At 47.0% G+C, this 14,828-nt stretch overlaps 2 protein-coding genes across 3 annotated transcripts; one reads left to right on the top strand and one right to left on the bottom strand.

Moving 5' to 3' along the window:
* The first annotated feature begins 220 nt into the window (after window positions 1-220).
* On the top strand, window positions 221-10,006 carry LOC108931988 (fatty acyl-CoA reductase 1-like). 2 transcript variants are annotated; one of them, XM_029252026.1, is made up of 13 exons: window positions 221-742; window positions 1,085-1,338; window positions 2,607-2,807; window positions 4,095-4,270; window positions 4,505-4,684; window positions 4,890-5,067; window positions 5,218-5,262; window positions 5,403-5,521; window positions 5,693-5,760; window positions 6,904-7,075; window positions 7,280-7,409; window positions 7,747-7,874; window positions 8,503-10,006. In XM_029252026.1, the coding sequence occupies exons 1-13, from the start codon at window positions 283-285 to the stop codon at window positions 8,663-8,665; spliced, it is 2,274 nt and encodes a 757-aa protein (XP_029107859.1). In that variant the 5' UTR covers window positions 221-282; the 3' UTR covers window positions 8,666-10,006. The 2 variants fall into 2 exon arrangements, with proteins under 2 accessions (XP_029107859.1, XP_029107860.1); XM_029252027.1 differs by lacking the exon at window positions 1,085-1,338 and having other exon boundaries at window positions 712-742; window positions 8,503-10,001.
* A 1,771-nt stretch (window positions 10,007-11,777) lies between these two features.
* Window positions 11,778-13,647, bottom strand: coa6 (cytochrome c oxidase assembly factor 6). The gene is made up of 3 exons (XM_018748082.2): window positions 13,570-13,647; window positions 12,974-13,255; window positions 11,778-12,424 (listed from the first exon to the last, which is right to left on the bottom strand). Exons 2-3 carry the CDS (start codon window positions 13,127-13,129, stop codon window positions 12,344-12,346), a joined length of 237 nt encoding a protein of 78 aa, XP_018603598.2. The 5' UTR covers window positions 13,130-13,255; window positions 13,570-13,647; the 3' UTR covers window positions 11,778-12,343.
* Between the last annotated feature and the right edge of the window lie 1,181 nt (window positions 13,648-14,828).

The raw sequence follows: 14,828 nt of genomic DNA, 5'->3' as shown, positions 1-14,828 counted from the left end.
CCCGGGACGGGACGCCGGTCCGTCGTCGCAAGGCACCCAAAGCGGGACTCGAACCCCACACCCGCCGGAGAGGAGGACCCGGCCAAACCCGCTGCGCCACCACACCCCCCCTTAGCTTTTTTTGGGTTCGAGCAAAAAAACCAAATCCAAGAGAGGCCGTGGCCTGGGGGACGAGCAGGACCAGAAACCAGCGAGATCAGGCTCCACGTACCGACTTGAAACTGCTTCCATCCACCTGGATCACGGCGGTTTAAGGCATCAAGGGGGCTTCATGACGTGCACATGACATGGCCCTCTTTCAAAGGTTGCGCTGCCTTTTGGGGGAAAAGAAGATACCCGATGGAGCGTCACCCCGACGTCGGGCGAGATGTTTGCCGGCTGCTGAAGGAACACCTAGAGAAGGGGCAGAAGGTGAGAAACCGCATCATGATCATTACTGTGATCTCCAATCGACTGTTACCTCACACGAGGAGCCCAGACAGGAGCTGTAGGCTCCGCATTTTACGGATCGCCAGCAGCTTTCGAGGCAAAGGCGAGCCAGGCGAGCCACGCAACCCACGCAACCGCCCCGGGCCGCGAGGCGCAGGTCCCGCACGTGCGGGAAGGGCAACGAGGGGGCGTGGTCTGCGGAGCGCCGGCAAAAGCTACACCTGCGCGTGCGCGCGCGCCCGCTTTCCCATACCTCCGCGAGCAGGTGCCAGGAGCGTGCGCGCGCGCTCGAGCCCGCCCGGCCGCCCCGCAGGTAAGGGCACCTCCGCGCTCCTCTTTCTTCTTCTCCTCGGAACGAGTTTCGCGGCCGATTTGTTACTTTGTTTGTCTCGTGAGGAGCGAACGCGGCGGGGAATAAAAACTAACTAACTAAGTCGAGGCGGTTGGTTGATGTTGCTTTTTTCCCGACACTTGAAGACTTGATTGATCGTGACGTTGTTTCTTTTAGGAGTCCACTCGTGTCAGCGGTTATTCTTCTTGTGTGATTCTAACTAAGTTTCTCTATTAAACTGCGCTCCCCCCCCCACTCGCTGTTTTTGGGAAGTCGGTGACACGATCATGCGCGTGATCATTTACTACGCTGACTGATTTCCAGGAGAAAACTTAAGTGTGAAAAGTCCAGTGCGTCGCGTTCCGGCGCCTTTTCCACGCGGAGCTGCAGAGCGGGTGTGGAGTGACGGGCAAACGGCTGCAGCAGCAGCAGCAGGAGGAGGAGGAGGAGGAGGAGGGAGACGGATCGACCGACCGACGGACCGAGCGGTGCTGCAGCAGCGGCCGAAGAGCCTTAAACGCACAACCGCTGCTGTGCTGGAACCACGTCCACGGCCGAGGCTACTGGCCTTCGGAGCGGTGAGTGGAGTGGAGTGGAGTGGAGTGGAGTGGAGTGGAGTGGAGTGGAGTGGAGTGGAGTGGAGTGGAGTGGAGTGGAGTGGAGTGGAGGCTGGCTGGCTGCTGCTACTGCTGCTGCTGATGATGACTGAGTGGAGGCTGACTGCTGATGATGATGATGATGACTGAGTGGAGGCTGACTGCTGATGATGATGATGATGACTGAGTGGAGGCTGACTGCTGATGATGATGATGATGACTGAGTGGAGGCTGACTGCTGATGATGATGACTGAGTGGAGGCTGACTGCTGTCAGTCAGTCCTGCCCGATGCCTTTAGGTCCCTGCAGTTCCTGCGCTCGGCGCCGCGTTGCAGGAAAGTTGTCACACATGATGAGACTCTGTCTCTGATACAAAGTTCCTCGCGCGTTCATCGCTCGGAAGTGAGTAGTAGATGGTGAAAATAGGTGTAAAATTGATCATTGTATTTCGCGGCGCATTTAAAAGAAAAGTTGGGACTATTTACGGAACTGTAATACTGATGGTATTTCTAAAGGAAACATCTTTTTATTCTTAAAAGACAGAGTTGTAGCAGAAGTGTGGCGTAACACCGCTGCGCTACTCTTTATAGTGTTGAGTTACAACACAAGTCTCGATAAACTAAGGGCTCATTCAATCAGTGCTCATCACAACTTGCCACAGCACTCGTAAGAACGCATTTAAATTGAGCCAATAGTCTTGATCTCTCTTCGGCAGTTTCGGACCTCACTTCAACTGGTGGAGAATTTTTTTTTTGGGGGGGGGTGGGGCTAACATCTCCACATGCCTTCTAGTTGTCCGAATCGAGCCCCAAAGTAATTGACGGCTAGTGGCAGTGTATCAAAGAATAAGGGTACCCATGGCATGACATGTACCGTATGACGCCATACCACGAGTATCAGTTCACATTCCGCTCTTCACCGCACGTCCCCAAACCAGCCCGACGAGAACATTCTTGTGTGAATATCCATCCACCCTGAAACGTGGGGAAGATGAAGCCTCGTTGAAGGATCGCCTATGCGCTTCTATTTACAACATGTTTGTTCCCCACCCTCGTTCCCTAGCGGTTATCGCTCATGTATTGTGTCTTCGGCTGTGGTCGTCTTGTGTGTTACTGACGAAAAGTCACGTTTATTTCTTGCTACCGTGTATTTCCTGAATAATCAGCATAATTTGTATGCAGCTGAAATGTATAGAGTGATGCTTACCTTTCAAGCAATGTTAATTTCATTTAACATCTCACTGACTACAGGGAGAGAACATCATGAACTCCGTTGCAGACTACTATGCTGGGAAGAATGTTCTTATCACTGGGGCCACAGGCTTCATGGGAAAAGTACTGGTGGAGAAGTTGCTTCGTTCCTGTCCTGAGGTCCATGCTCTCTACATCCTGGTCAGGCCAAAAGCAAGTCAGTCAATGCAGGAGCGTGTCAAGAACATGATGAAGTCTAAGGTAAGTGCAGTGATGTGCTTGAAGAATTCACACTTGGACTGGCTTCTGGGCATTGCGTTTCTTGGAGGAGCGGAGCTTTGCTTCGATTTTCAAATCCATTCCATCGCAGGGTAGCCCCACACATTCGCACGCTAGAGGCGGGAGACACCAGTTCACCTGAAACATGCGTCTTTGGTCAGTGGGAAGAGACCGGAGATCCTGGAGGAAACGCATGGGAACGTGGAGAGAACGTACAAAGTCCGCAAGCGCCGATCGAAATCGAAACCCAACCCTAAGGAGCCCACGGGCTGTGGGAGTGGAGACCTACAGAGCCGTGGTGCTGCAGTATGCAGTATATTTTGAGTATAGCACATGCATTAATACTTGCCTCAGCGGGAATTCCAGAGAGCTCCTATACTTGGTAAAATTCTGAGCTCTGGAAACCGAACTTTGAGGAGCTCATAATTGATTTCAGTTTTTTCTTTATCGCAAAGTAAAATGCGTTGTTCGGTCAAGTTGTTCGCTGTAGCCGTGCTGACCTCGGAGCCTTGGTTAAACCACGTTAGTTGTTCAGGGCCACGTTCTTCTATGGATTCTCGCGCTTGGTCTCGGAGGATCTCGGACTTCGTGACTGTGGAGCGGAAGCCCACGTTGCGTCTTTGACTGGACTGTCGGCGTATCGATTATTCGAGCGTATGGATTGTTGCGGGCTAACGGTTATTTTCAAACCACAGTAAGTGAGAAACCAACCCTTTACGATAGCAGGGCAGCAAGTAGCGTAAATGTTTGAGGTTTGGCCTTCCGATCAAAGGATCGTAGTTTGAATCTCCATTCCTGCTGTAGTACCTCTGAATAAGGTACTTGTATTGAATTGCTTCAGGAAAAAGGGGTAAAAATCATTGTACCGCAACATACAAACGTAGCGTTGTAAACTGCCCCGGACAAAAGAGTCGAAATGAATAATAATGAGTAACAACAAGGGCTAATATTTGTTTATTGGAACTGACGCATCGGTTCGCTTGCTCCTCAGCATTTCTCGGCTAAATCCGAGCATGTCGCCGAATAAGAATTTTTGGGTTCTTTGGGCCGGTGCGCCACCGGGGTTAACGGCAGAGGCTCGAGTTGAACCTGAAGGGCGATCTGGAAACTGTAACCAAACTCTTTGTGCTTGTAGCGCAGTCCGTGTGCGTGTGTATTGTGTGTTTGTTGTCCTGTATTTTTGCCTTATGCATGTAAGGTGCTGGGATCTGTCAACATACCTGCACGAGACCGGCATGCGTGTGAAACGTGCGCCGCTCTGTGTTTCAGCTGTTCGACCGGCTTCGTGCCGCCAGCCCTGACTTCCATCGGAAGGTGATTCCTATCAGCAGCGAGCTCATGCAGTCCGGTCTGGGCCTGAGCCCCGAAGACGAGGATGGGCTGAGCGCCCGCATCCACGTCATCTTCCACTGTGCTGCCACCATCCGCTTCGATGAGCCCCTCAAGTGAGTGACGCCCGGCGGCGGCGGACTGGCCTCTCGCCGCCGCCGCCTCCGAGTCCTCCTCTCTGCCGTGCTTTCGTCCGGTCGGAAGCCTTGAGCTTCCTGGCTTGTCCAATATGCGCTGAACCCGTTTCCCACGCTTTCGTGGAAAATGTGGCCTGCTTTCCCAGCACCGCAGCTGCACTGCCTGATACCCGCCATCTCCTCCTTTATCAGCATTTAATATTGTGTCCGTAGACGTGCCCTGCAGCTGAACGTGGCTGCGACAAAGGAGCTGTTGCGCCTGGCCCTGCGCATGCAGAAGCTGGAAGCATTCGTGCACATTTCCACAGCATACGCCCACTGTCACCATCGTCACATCGATGAGGTTATCTACCCCCCGCCCGTGGACCCCGGCAAGCTCATTTCCTCCCTCGAGTGAGTCGGCCTGAAAGCTAAACGCCGCCTTATGTGAACTCCTCGTGCTCCGGTTTTGTGGCGCCGTGTCCTCGCGCTCCGCTTGACGCGTTACTCAACCCGACGAGCTTTTCGCGTGCTTTTCCGGAGCGAGCCGAGCCTAGAAGGTCTCCAGCCGCAGCGTGCGCGCGCGCCGGTCTGAGCTTTCTCTTGTGCGGCAATGCAGATGGATGGACGATAGCATGGTGGATGACCTCACGCCCCACCTGCTAGGCGAGCGGCCCAACACCTACACCTACACTAAAGCGCTGGCCGAGAGCGTGGTCCAGCAGCACAGCGACAAGCTCAACGTCGCCGTGGTCCGGCCATCCATCGTTGTAGCGAGCTGGCAGGAGCCTTTCCCGGTGGGTGCTCTCATTTTCGTTTTGCCGGCCCCCTGCGTTGCTTTTGGTCCCGGTCCTTTCGTGCTCCTTGCTCCCTTGAGCCCCTGAGCCGTGCGCTCCTCGGCCTGGTGCGGTCGTGCGACCGCTTTGACCTCTCTTTCCGTTCTCTAGGGCTGGATCGACAACTTGAACGGTCCCAGTGGGATTTTGGTAGCTGTAAGTATTGACTCGAATCTTGCTGGAGCAACAAAGTGTGTTGCGCTTGTATTGACGCACGCGGTGAGTTTGTACGCGGCTGCGGAGCGCTCTGGTTCTTCTCGAAATGTTTGCCTGATGTTCCTCCTGTGGGTGACTAGGCAGGCAAGGGCCTCATGCGCACCATGAGGGCGGATAATCGCGCTGTGGCCGACATCATCCCGGTCGACGTGGTAATCAACCTCACCGTCGCCGCTGGCTGGTACACGGCCACGAAAAGGTAGGGACCTTCCGCCGCTCGCCTGTATCTCGGACTGCGACTCTTCGCAAACCGTGAGCGCCGTTGAAAACGGTCTAAAGCTTCTGGATTTTTACAGGCTTGTTTGCTTGCGATTCAGTGATGGGGACAAAACCACGACTGTCATCTTTCTTTCTTTTTTTCCTGTTCCAGACCGGCATCAGCGCTGGTTTTTAACTGCACTACAGGTGGTCTCAATCCTGTTCGCTGGGGGGAGATCGGTGAGTGTTCAGTCGTTCCTCGGTGTGCTAAGTGTTAGTGCCAAGGCCCCAGCGAGGACGGGTTACGAAATAACTGCCGAAAAGCCTCCGAGGGCACAGTGTAGTATTTTAACTGAATACGCTCGCTGGCACGATGCTGTTCTTTGTCACTTACCGATCGGGTTTGTCCTTCAAAGGGCGGCGCTGCTTCTAATGCTCTGTGAAATAACTGTTACACCACAAGTTGTGTGGTGTTTTTTTTTTGTAATGCTTTTTAGCGTACGACAAATTGGATTTCTATTACAATATATAAGGGAATAGTTTCTAACAGGTTTCTCTTAATTGTCATTGGGGGACAGCCTATTAATTGTGAATATTTACATATTTTGTATAAATTTTTTTTTGTGTCTCTGTGTACATCACTTTGCCTCTCTCTCTCTCTCTCCTCATTTATCTCCACATCTTAGTATTTTACTCTTCAAGGATTTTGTTTCCCCCTTGATGGGACACATTTGGGCCCAGTAATTCTTTCTTTAATTTTTTCACATAACCTGTGCATGAATTTAAAAAACGAGATAATTTTCACATTTTGAATGGCTACATAAGTTTGATATCAAGTACTGAGGTGGCTTTTTTTTTTTTTTTTCTCTTCTCCTCCTCCCTGAAAAAAATCACTTGTAGTTTTTCAGCAAAATGTGTCATTTAAAAAATTCGACGACATGCGTGCCAGGGATCGACAACTGACCAAGAAAGCGTCCTGAATTTTTGTCACCTTTGCGTCCCAACTTTGACATCGGGCATTTCCAGTTTTGTCTCTTTGGAGCCGCACGGATTCGTAAAGTGACATTTTCTACGATGGGTCTGAACAAGTAAACATGTAGAAAAGTACACATTTTATGAGAATTTGGAGTGGAACCAAGACCGAGTTAAGATTCAGCCAGCAGTCCTTCACCTGTCAAAGGATCGTCAAGTTTTGCGTACATTTTCCGGTTTGAACAAATTGTCATTTGCATGCGAGTGAGTGAGTGAAAAGGCACAATGTGCAGATTCAATAATCTTGCTGGATGTCTGTGAATTGATTGAATAACCATGTGGCTTCATTGCGAAACAAGTTACCCACCTGTGGTGTGTGGGCTAAGAGGTAGATCTCTCTCGCGCTCTCAGAGTACCACGTGATGTCAACCTTCAAGAGGACGCCGCTGGAGAAAGTTTTCCGAAGGCCGAACGCTCACTTTACGTCCAGTCATCTAGCGAATCAGTACTGGATCCTGGTCAGCCACAAGATTCCTGCGGTGCTGTTTGACCTCTACCTGCGCTTATCGGGACAAAAGCCTCGGTCAGTGAAGCGACGGGACCTTTGCGGGTCGGGGGGTGGCCGAAGCGACGCCGCGCATCTCGAGTGCGCGCCTCGTGTTCACGTACAACAAGAGAAGGCAATGCAGCACAGTAAAAGTTGATTAATGCACAGACGTGTTTCGTACAGTTGGGCAAACGCGTTTCCCAAAGTGACCTCGTTTTGAACCGAGCGATCTCTCGCCAGGATAATGAGGATCTTCCACAAACTCCACAAGGCTGCCGGACTGCTGGAGTACTTCAGCAACCAGGAATGGCAGTGGAGCTCAGACAACGTTGACATGCTTATGAGGCAGCTGAGCGCCGAGGACCAGCAGGTACGATCTGTAACGTCATGCCCAACGTCGATTACGCTTACGGTAGCTACGGTTCTGCGCCTCGCCGCCTCCGCCGCAACGCGTTCGCGTACCCCGCTACGCAGCCGACCTTTGTCTGCCGAGGTGTCTTTCGTAGCGCTGCAGACCGCGCGGTCCGGGCGCCACGTTCCAGTATTTCTGGGCAACTTGAACATTGTATGGTGTACTGTTGAACTTATGATGGCTATTTTAACTTGAATTGCTTGTCAAAGTTAGTCGGCGTTTTCGGGATGGGCCGCGAACCGACTATAATCCTGCGCGCAGCTCTTGTTCCTTAACACGTCTTTCTCGTTTTCAGGTCTTCAACTTTGATGTTTGCCAGTTCAACTGGCCAGAATACTTGGAGAACTACTGCATGGGTACCAAGAAATACATCCTGAATGAGGATTTAGCAGATCTCCCAGTGGCTAGGCAGCACTTGAGGAAGTGAGTACGCTTCGTTCAGGGGAAAACTTTGGCCCTTCTTCCCCAGCATGCTCTTCTGCTGCTGGAAACGTGTGGACCGCTGCTTTATTTGCAGTGACTAGGAGAGCAGCCGTGATGCACGACTACTTTTATTTGTATATTGTAGTCTTCAGATTATGGTCCTGGGGGCATGACCTTATGCGTTTGTGAGCAAGTTTTTATTCCATTCAAATATCTATGTACATTTTTAGGCTGTTACAGGATACTAGTCAATTTTAATGCAGGTTAAAGGCATTTCAGGAAAACTGTTTTAGCCTCTTGTAAAATCAGAATTCAATACAGCAAGATTAGTCATTAAAATGTTAAGGAAAAATGTAATTTCATCCTGTCAGTGTAACATGATTTGCATAAATGTAGTGTCTTTATGGTTGGAAATCAACTTATTCAAGGTTAATGGTATAATTAAGGTACTGATTTTTTTTTTGGCAGTTTACTCTGCTTGGCTTGTTAGGCTTGCATGGTTCTCAAAATGGTATAAATGTCTTTAAGACAAAGAGGAGGTGAATGAAAACTAGGTTGCCTCTTAAATTATAATGCATCTGAGAAGGACAGTGTAGGCATTCTAACCTTTTTCTATTGTCTCAACCAGGCTGAGGAACATCTGCTACACTTTCAACATGCTGCTGCTGGTCTTTGTCTGGCATATCTTCATTGCACCCTCTCAGATAGCCCATGACTTGTGGTCCTATGTGGTGAGCCTCTGCCTCAAGCCCCTGTCCTACTTCGACTCATCCAGCATTCTCCCCAACTGAGAGGGGGCTGGCGCCTGTCTATGTTCTCACCTTGTGCACAATCCACCTCCAACTCCTTCAGGAACAGCAGCCTCCTAGTCGCAAAGCTCGCCAGACGAATGGGGTTTTCACATTCCGTGAAATTAGACGCATTACAAGCAGGTTGGACTAGTATTGCGGGAAAAGATCCAAAGTTTTGGTCGTATTCCTTTGTGTTGCGTCGTTACAGTGAGTGAGCTAGCATGCATTCCAGCACAGACCCCTCATTCCTGGGGGGTTCCCTGGAGCTGGTGCTCCTGCAGGACACGGTGAGGCTGACAAAGGAAAGCGATCATCTTGCCAGGGCATATAATGCAGGAATACATGTTTTGTGTGGCGAATATGGGATGGCTGGGGAAAGACTAAATTCGGATAGAAAGGGAGGGGGGAGGGGGGGGGCTCAAAGAAGTGGTGAAACTTTGACAGTTTCACTCAAGCTACTTTAGACGTGCAGCATTATCTTCCATGACGACGTAGCACCTGGCTTCTGACGTTTCCAGCTGGATCTATCACTGTACTGAAACACTGCGTTTGCTTTGCTTAATGAGACGCCTCATCCTTTCACAGGTGAAAATGTGTACACTTTGAGTCCAGATTGTTCGACACTGTCGGTGTGATAGGAAATAAAGTACGTGTAGTTTTTGGATGCGCTGAAGAGTGATATACTTAGGCAGTGAACTGAGTGCAAGTTGTAAAAGTAAAATGACCACAGAACAGGAAAAGTGCCTTTGTACCAAATCTGTATGAAAATTTTTTTCCCCCCCAGTTTTTCATTTTGTGGATCCAGGTTACACTATATTTTTGTGTGTGTGTGAGTGACCTTATAAGGCTGAGTGGGGAAACTTCTGAACTTCTGTAATACTTTGGACTGTATTTGTGCAGTGACTCATATTTTGACACAATAGTACGATGCTCACAGCCATTTAGATTCTCTCTCGATGGTAACACAGGTAAAGTCCACAATAACTATGTAACGGACTACTGAGGCATTATGTGGTTATCAAAATATTTCTGAAGGAAAAGATTTTTAGTAGGTTTACAGAAACGGTTGCTGAGACTATTGAAATTTTAATGTTTTTACGGGATAACAATGTACAACTCTACATATGTACTGCAGTATGTATACTCGGTATTTAAAGGTAATCTCACCTGACAGACAATATGATGGATATTGCCTATTGGCTACTCTTATTTCACATTTGGATATTGTTCAATGAAGGTGAGTGTTAAATGTGGTGTGGTTTATGCAGTTAAATGTGAACAATGACAATAAAGAGTACAAACTCCTTGATCTGTGCTCCGTTAAAATTTAAGAGGGGACTTTCAGCACTAACATGTTTCCATCCCAAGACCAAACTTGCCAGACTGGTTTAACAGCAGTGTTTTGACATCTTCATTAACATGCATGTCTGCACAGTCTGCTTGCAGCACCCTCAGACTTATCAACTCCAGTCCATTTTCTATTTATTTAGAGATTTAAAAAGGGGTACATACAAGTCCTCCAGTGTAGCAGTTAGACAAAAGGATACCCCCAAGCTATAGCTCCATAACTATATATTGTATGAATTACACATTGCCTTCAGACATTTGCAGGGGGGGAGAGCAGTGTAAAATTTCTACCAGTATTTATGCATAACTCAATTTAGTACAAATGCTAATATTTTGGACCCCCAGTATTTGACTATTTCCTACAGCCCTCCTTTGAGTTAAACTTCTACTTGTCTAATTTTTGATAACTATAATTCACATGTTGCATTACCAGTTATATTATGTCCTTTAGAAATAGCTAGAGTATCAAATCAAGGACTCAGTTTTGAACCCAGAATGATCCCCCACCTCTGGCCATAGTACCCACACAAGGTACTTACCCTAAATTGTTCCAGTTACATTACCAAGCTGTATAAAGGGTAAATACCTGTAGGCAGACTAACATTGTAAGCCAACCATAGACAGTGCAAGGTTTGACTAGCAGGCTAAATTTTCTTATCCTAGACTAGTAGGTCTGTAGAATTATTGGTGAAAGCACCTTATTTCTCACTACCTGCATTCCCAGACAGGTAAACTTGCTTTTTTCAGTTTGAAAGGGAAACATTGCGAGATCAAAGCTTGCCGCAACCATGTTGATAGGTAGCAACTCTCAAACTGAGTTTACGCCCAGACACGCCTTCAAAATGTTACCAAGCTGCCAGAACATGAGGAATTGAGCAAGGAGGACTGGAGATATATAAATTGCCATCAGCATACAAGAACACCTTCTGTTCAGCACCCCCTTGAACCATGGCCTGGACTAACTGGTTATTGTGCAAGGATATTGCTAGAGGTTCAGTTGCAAGGGCAAACAGAAGCAGAAGTTGAACACAGGCTTATCTTGTACTGCCAGAGTGTGTGAAATATTTATATGTAAAATGAGTTCAAGCAGAGGCTACAGGAAAACTCCTCAAAGATTAATCTAGGAAATAAAACCTGATCCAAAGCATAACTTTTCCAGACAGTGAAACAGGCAAGTCCTCTCTACCCAGTCAAATGCTTTTTTGCCAACCAAAGATATAACTACCTGAGTTGTTGAACTGGAAGATCTATATAGGATACTGAGCAGCTGTGTAACATTGAAGTAGCGAAACTGGTTTGGTCTGCTGCAATAACTGACGGAAGAACAATCTTCATATTTTAGCCAGGATCTTAACATGTGTTTTCTCAGAAGTAGGGATATAATATATATATATATAGACACACATATATGGAGCTCTGCTAAAGAATATAAAGTGAATATAAAGTGATTAATTCCATGAACATGGAGTTTAAGAGCAGAGTTAGCTGAGCCAAAAAGGCCTTATAAAAGAAACCTGGGAGCCCACCTAAACCTGAAGCTTTCTCACATCTAGTACTGAGAGGGGAACTTAAGCATGTCCAAAAACATGCCTAGTGAAACACTCGAAGGATTCTGTAGTGTATAATTTGGTGTAATACTGCTGGAAGCGTGCATTAACATCACTGGATCCATACTGACCAAAACTTTTTCCTCCATGAAGTCTGGAATAGTTACAACGGTTACAAAACCTTGCCTGCAGTTCATAATATGCGATACGTATTTTCAAAAGGGTCTCAACTTGATGGTTACTGAACATATCAAACTTTTTTTTGCCTCATATAGCAGTAGCAAGATGTTGGTCTAACCTATGAATGAGTTGGCTATGCTACACAGCACCAACAACAGTACATTTCTGCACTTTTATTTTATTCACACAATGTACAATTTCCAAACATTTTTTTAAACAGGGCTCACATAAATTTTATCATACTGACTTTCCGTTCCATAAATCAAATTTGGTATCATATGCCAAGACTCGTTATACTGAAATTTCAGATAAAGAGTCTGTAAATCGAGGGATACCTAGATATGGTTAGGAGCTTTAATAATTACATAGTTACTGTAGCAAATTAATGAAAAGCCAACATTTTGTTTATAGCCTATTATGTTTCTGATCCTTTTTCTTCATTGTCACCGTGTGAGAAGACCACTCGATAAAAATAAAATGAATAGGACTGAACAGTCAACAGTTGTTTATTCAATGATAAATGAGCTTCTGCATCCAAAGACTGCATGTTCCACCCGATATTTCAGTCCTGTGCTGCATACACATGTACCTTTATAATCAAGGACTACGATGAAGGTTCAAATCCATCAGAATTGATCTTCTCCTTGAACTTCAAAAAATCTCTTCTTTTGTTAAAATATTTCACCTGCCACAAAACATGGAACAGAATCTTTGAACATGGAACACACTACTGCTTTTGATGTCTGCTAAAGTTTAACTGTTGATCCTTCAAAGAAACAAACTAAAGATATTATAAGAGCTAGTGATCCATCTCAAAAGAGTAAATATCTTGTAAAAGTGTGTTGAATAAATAAGGTCATTTGCAAACTGGACAGCTGTGACAAAAATCACGTTGTACAAATAAGGCCCGGCCTCAGCACTTTTTGCAAATAACGTCTTAGCACTTTCCTTAAAACAACTTGAAACTGATCAATTACCTGGCCTCCACAATTCCTCACTGTTAACACTACCCAACAATGTTTGTTTTTCCGTATCTAGAACTTCAGATATCCTTCTATATTTCAGAAAAAAATAAGTACCCGGGCCGGGTAAAGTAGCGCCTGTCACTTGATCATGGCGAACGTTTTGCTGCAATGGATCATTAGTGAAGAATGCAGTACGTTTTAATTGTTGTTGTTATTATTATTATTATTATTATTATAAGGAACCACGCCGGGCGGCCCTCTGCACTCACCCACTGGGCCGGACATTTGGCCTCGAAAACCTTGCGAAAGGCGTCACACAGAGCCGCATCATCATCGCTCTTCTCGTCCAGACACCTCCACAGCTCGTCTCTGGCGGCCCAACAAGCTCTCCGCTGCAGCGCGTTCGGCGCGTTCGACGCCTCCATGACGATCGATCGGCCGCCCGTCGCCCCGCCCCGCCGGCGCGGGCCTCCAGTCCAAGAGGCGCCGCCACTCACTCACTCACTCACTCACTCTGCAACCGGGCAGCCCGGGCCCCAGCAGCGAGAGGCCTTCGTGAGAACAGCACAGAGAAATATGACACGCACACGGCAACCCTTAGTTTTACTTTTACTCTTACTCATTAGCAGAAAAGCTGCCCTAACAAGTTCTGCCTCCAACAAAACGGAAGCGTCGTCTGGAACAACTAGTCACACTAGTCTAGTGTCAGTAGTGACTGACTGGTTCACTCTAACGATATGTGACCTAATAGTTAATAACAGCTCCGGCATCGCGCTCCACAGGACCACACACCACTGACTGAAACACCGCACTTCACACATCAAATGTCACCGTAATTGCTGCGACGATAAATCGAGACACTCACAAAGTCCGCGCTTTTCCTACCGGACTGCGCGAGACGAAAATGAAGCACCAAGGGCGCTGCGGATGACCTGCAACCCTTGACCCGGAAGTACAAATGTAGGAGCGTGACGAACGACAGCCGAGCGCCTTTAGTGGTGAGAGACGGAGAGCGTTCGGCTGCTTCAGAAGAACGGATTACACTTGAACGGCTACTTTTAATTACCATACATATTTATGCCGAGAAAATTTGTGAACCGCTTTATTTTTGGATGTAAAACCTCATATCATTAGCGCTTACCATGACTTTAATATCGCATCCTTTATGCTTTGTAGTGAAAGCGCCTGCTCGTTTGTTTTTTTTTGGAACAAACTTTATTGACAAAAAGAACAAGTAGAGAATTTAGGATCGTAAAGAAAACAACAAGGAAGGAGCCAGATCCCGATATTACTACAAACAACGCCAGATAGACTATACGGAGCAAGCAAAAGTGATTTCTTTTATAAACACAGGGGAAAGAAAGGTTTTAAAATACTATATATATTGTAGCGCGCAGCACCGTGGGTTTGGAGAGGGCGAAAAAGGACGCGGAAGTAGTGTTCATAACGAACGATTTATTCTAACACCGGCACAAGGACCCCGTTTCCTCGCGGTTTTGTGTTGACTGACAGACAGCGTAATACCCCCTCGACTCTCTCCCAACACCTGGGCAAACACAGTCAACCCACCGTTTCCCCCCGAAGTGCCCCCAGCGGTTACAAACATTATTTACAGATTTCCCATAATGCAACTATTTACATTCATTAAGCACACACTCCCTCCTAAAACAGTAACGCGGGGTCGTTACAATATAATATTTGGCTAATAAAAAATAAGGTTAATTAAATGGTAACTATTGTTGTCATTTCTCTCACATTTGTGAAATCCAGTCGAAACGCGTAACAGTTAAGGAGAAACCAAAGGCAGACCGGCGTGCCAACTACAGTGTTAAAGTGCTGTACGTCACAACACCAATAACAGGACGCTGAAGAGATGATGTTGCATTACATTTACATTTACATTTACGATTTAGCAGACTTTTCTCCAAAGCCACTTCCAATGGATACTATGTAGTGCTATCAGCCCACACACCTTTTTCACCACGGTGACTTACACTGCTAGATACACTACTTACACTCGGTCACTCATCCATACATCAGTGGAACACACACACTCTGTGTCACTCACACAACAGCTGGGATACGGCTGTATAATTACAAGAGATATTTTATCAAAATATCGTA

The sequence above is a fragment of the Scleropages formosus genome, chromosome 5, assembly GCF_900964775.1.
Source record: "Scleropages formosus chromosome 5, fSclFor1.1, whole genome shotgun sequence".
Lineage (NCBI taxonomy): Eukaryota > Metazoa > Chordata > Actinopteri > Osteoglossiformes > Osteoglossidae > Scleropages > Scleropages formosus.
Note: the sequence above shows the minus strand (reverse complement) of the source record. Positions and strands in the feature narration are given on the sequence as shown.

What these genes read in the sequence shown, in the direction of transcription:
- coa6 (XM_018748082.2), bottom strand. Translation starts at nt 13,129, where the DNA reads ATGGAGGCGTCGAACGCGCCGAACGCGCTGCAGCGGAGAGCTTGTTGG. An exon ending in CCAAATGTCCGGCCCAGTGG is followed by an intron (nt 12,425 to 12,973) that starts GTGAGTGCAGAG and finishes GTTTTGTGGCAG; the next exon opens with GTGAAATATTTTAACAAAAG.
- LOC108931988 (XM_029252026.1), top strand. Translation starts at nt 283, where the DNA reads ATGACATGGCCCTCTTTCAAAGGTTGCGCTGCCTTTTGGGGGAAAAGA. An exon ending in AGAACATGATGAAGTCTAAG is followed by an intron (nt 2,808 to 4,094) that starts GTAAGTGCAGTG and finishes TCTGTGTTTCAG; the next exon opens with CTGTTCGACCGGCTTCGTGC. An exon ending in TGTTCGCTGGGGGGAGATCG is followed by an intron (nt 5,761 to 6,903) that starts GTGAGTGTTCAG and finishes TCGCGCTCTCAG; the next exon opens with AGTACCACGTGATGTCAACC.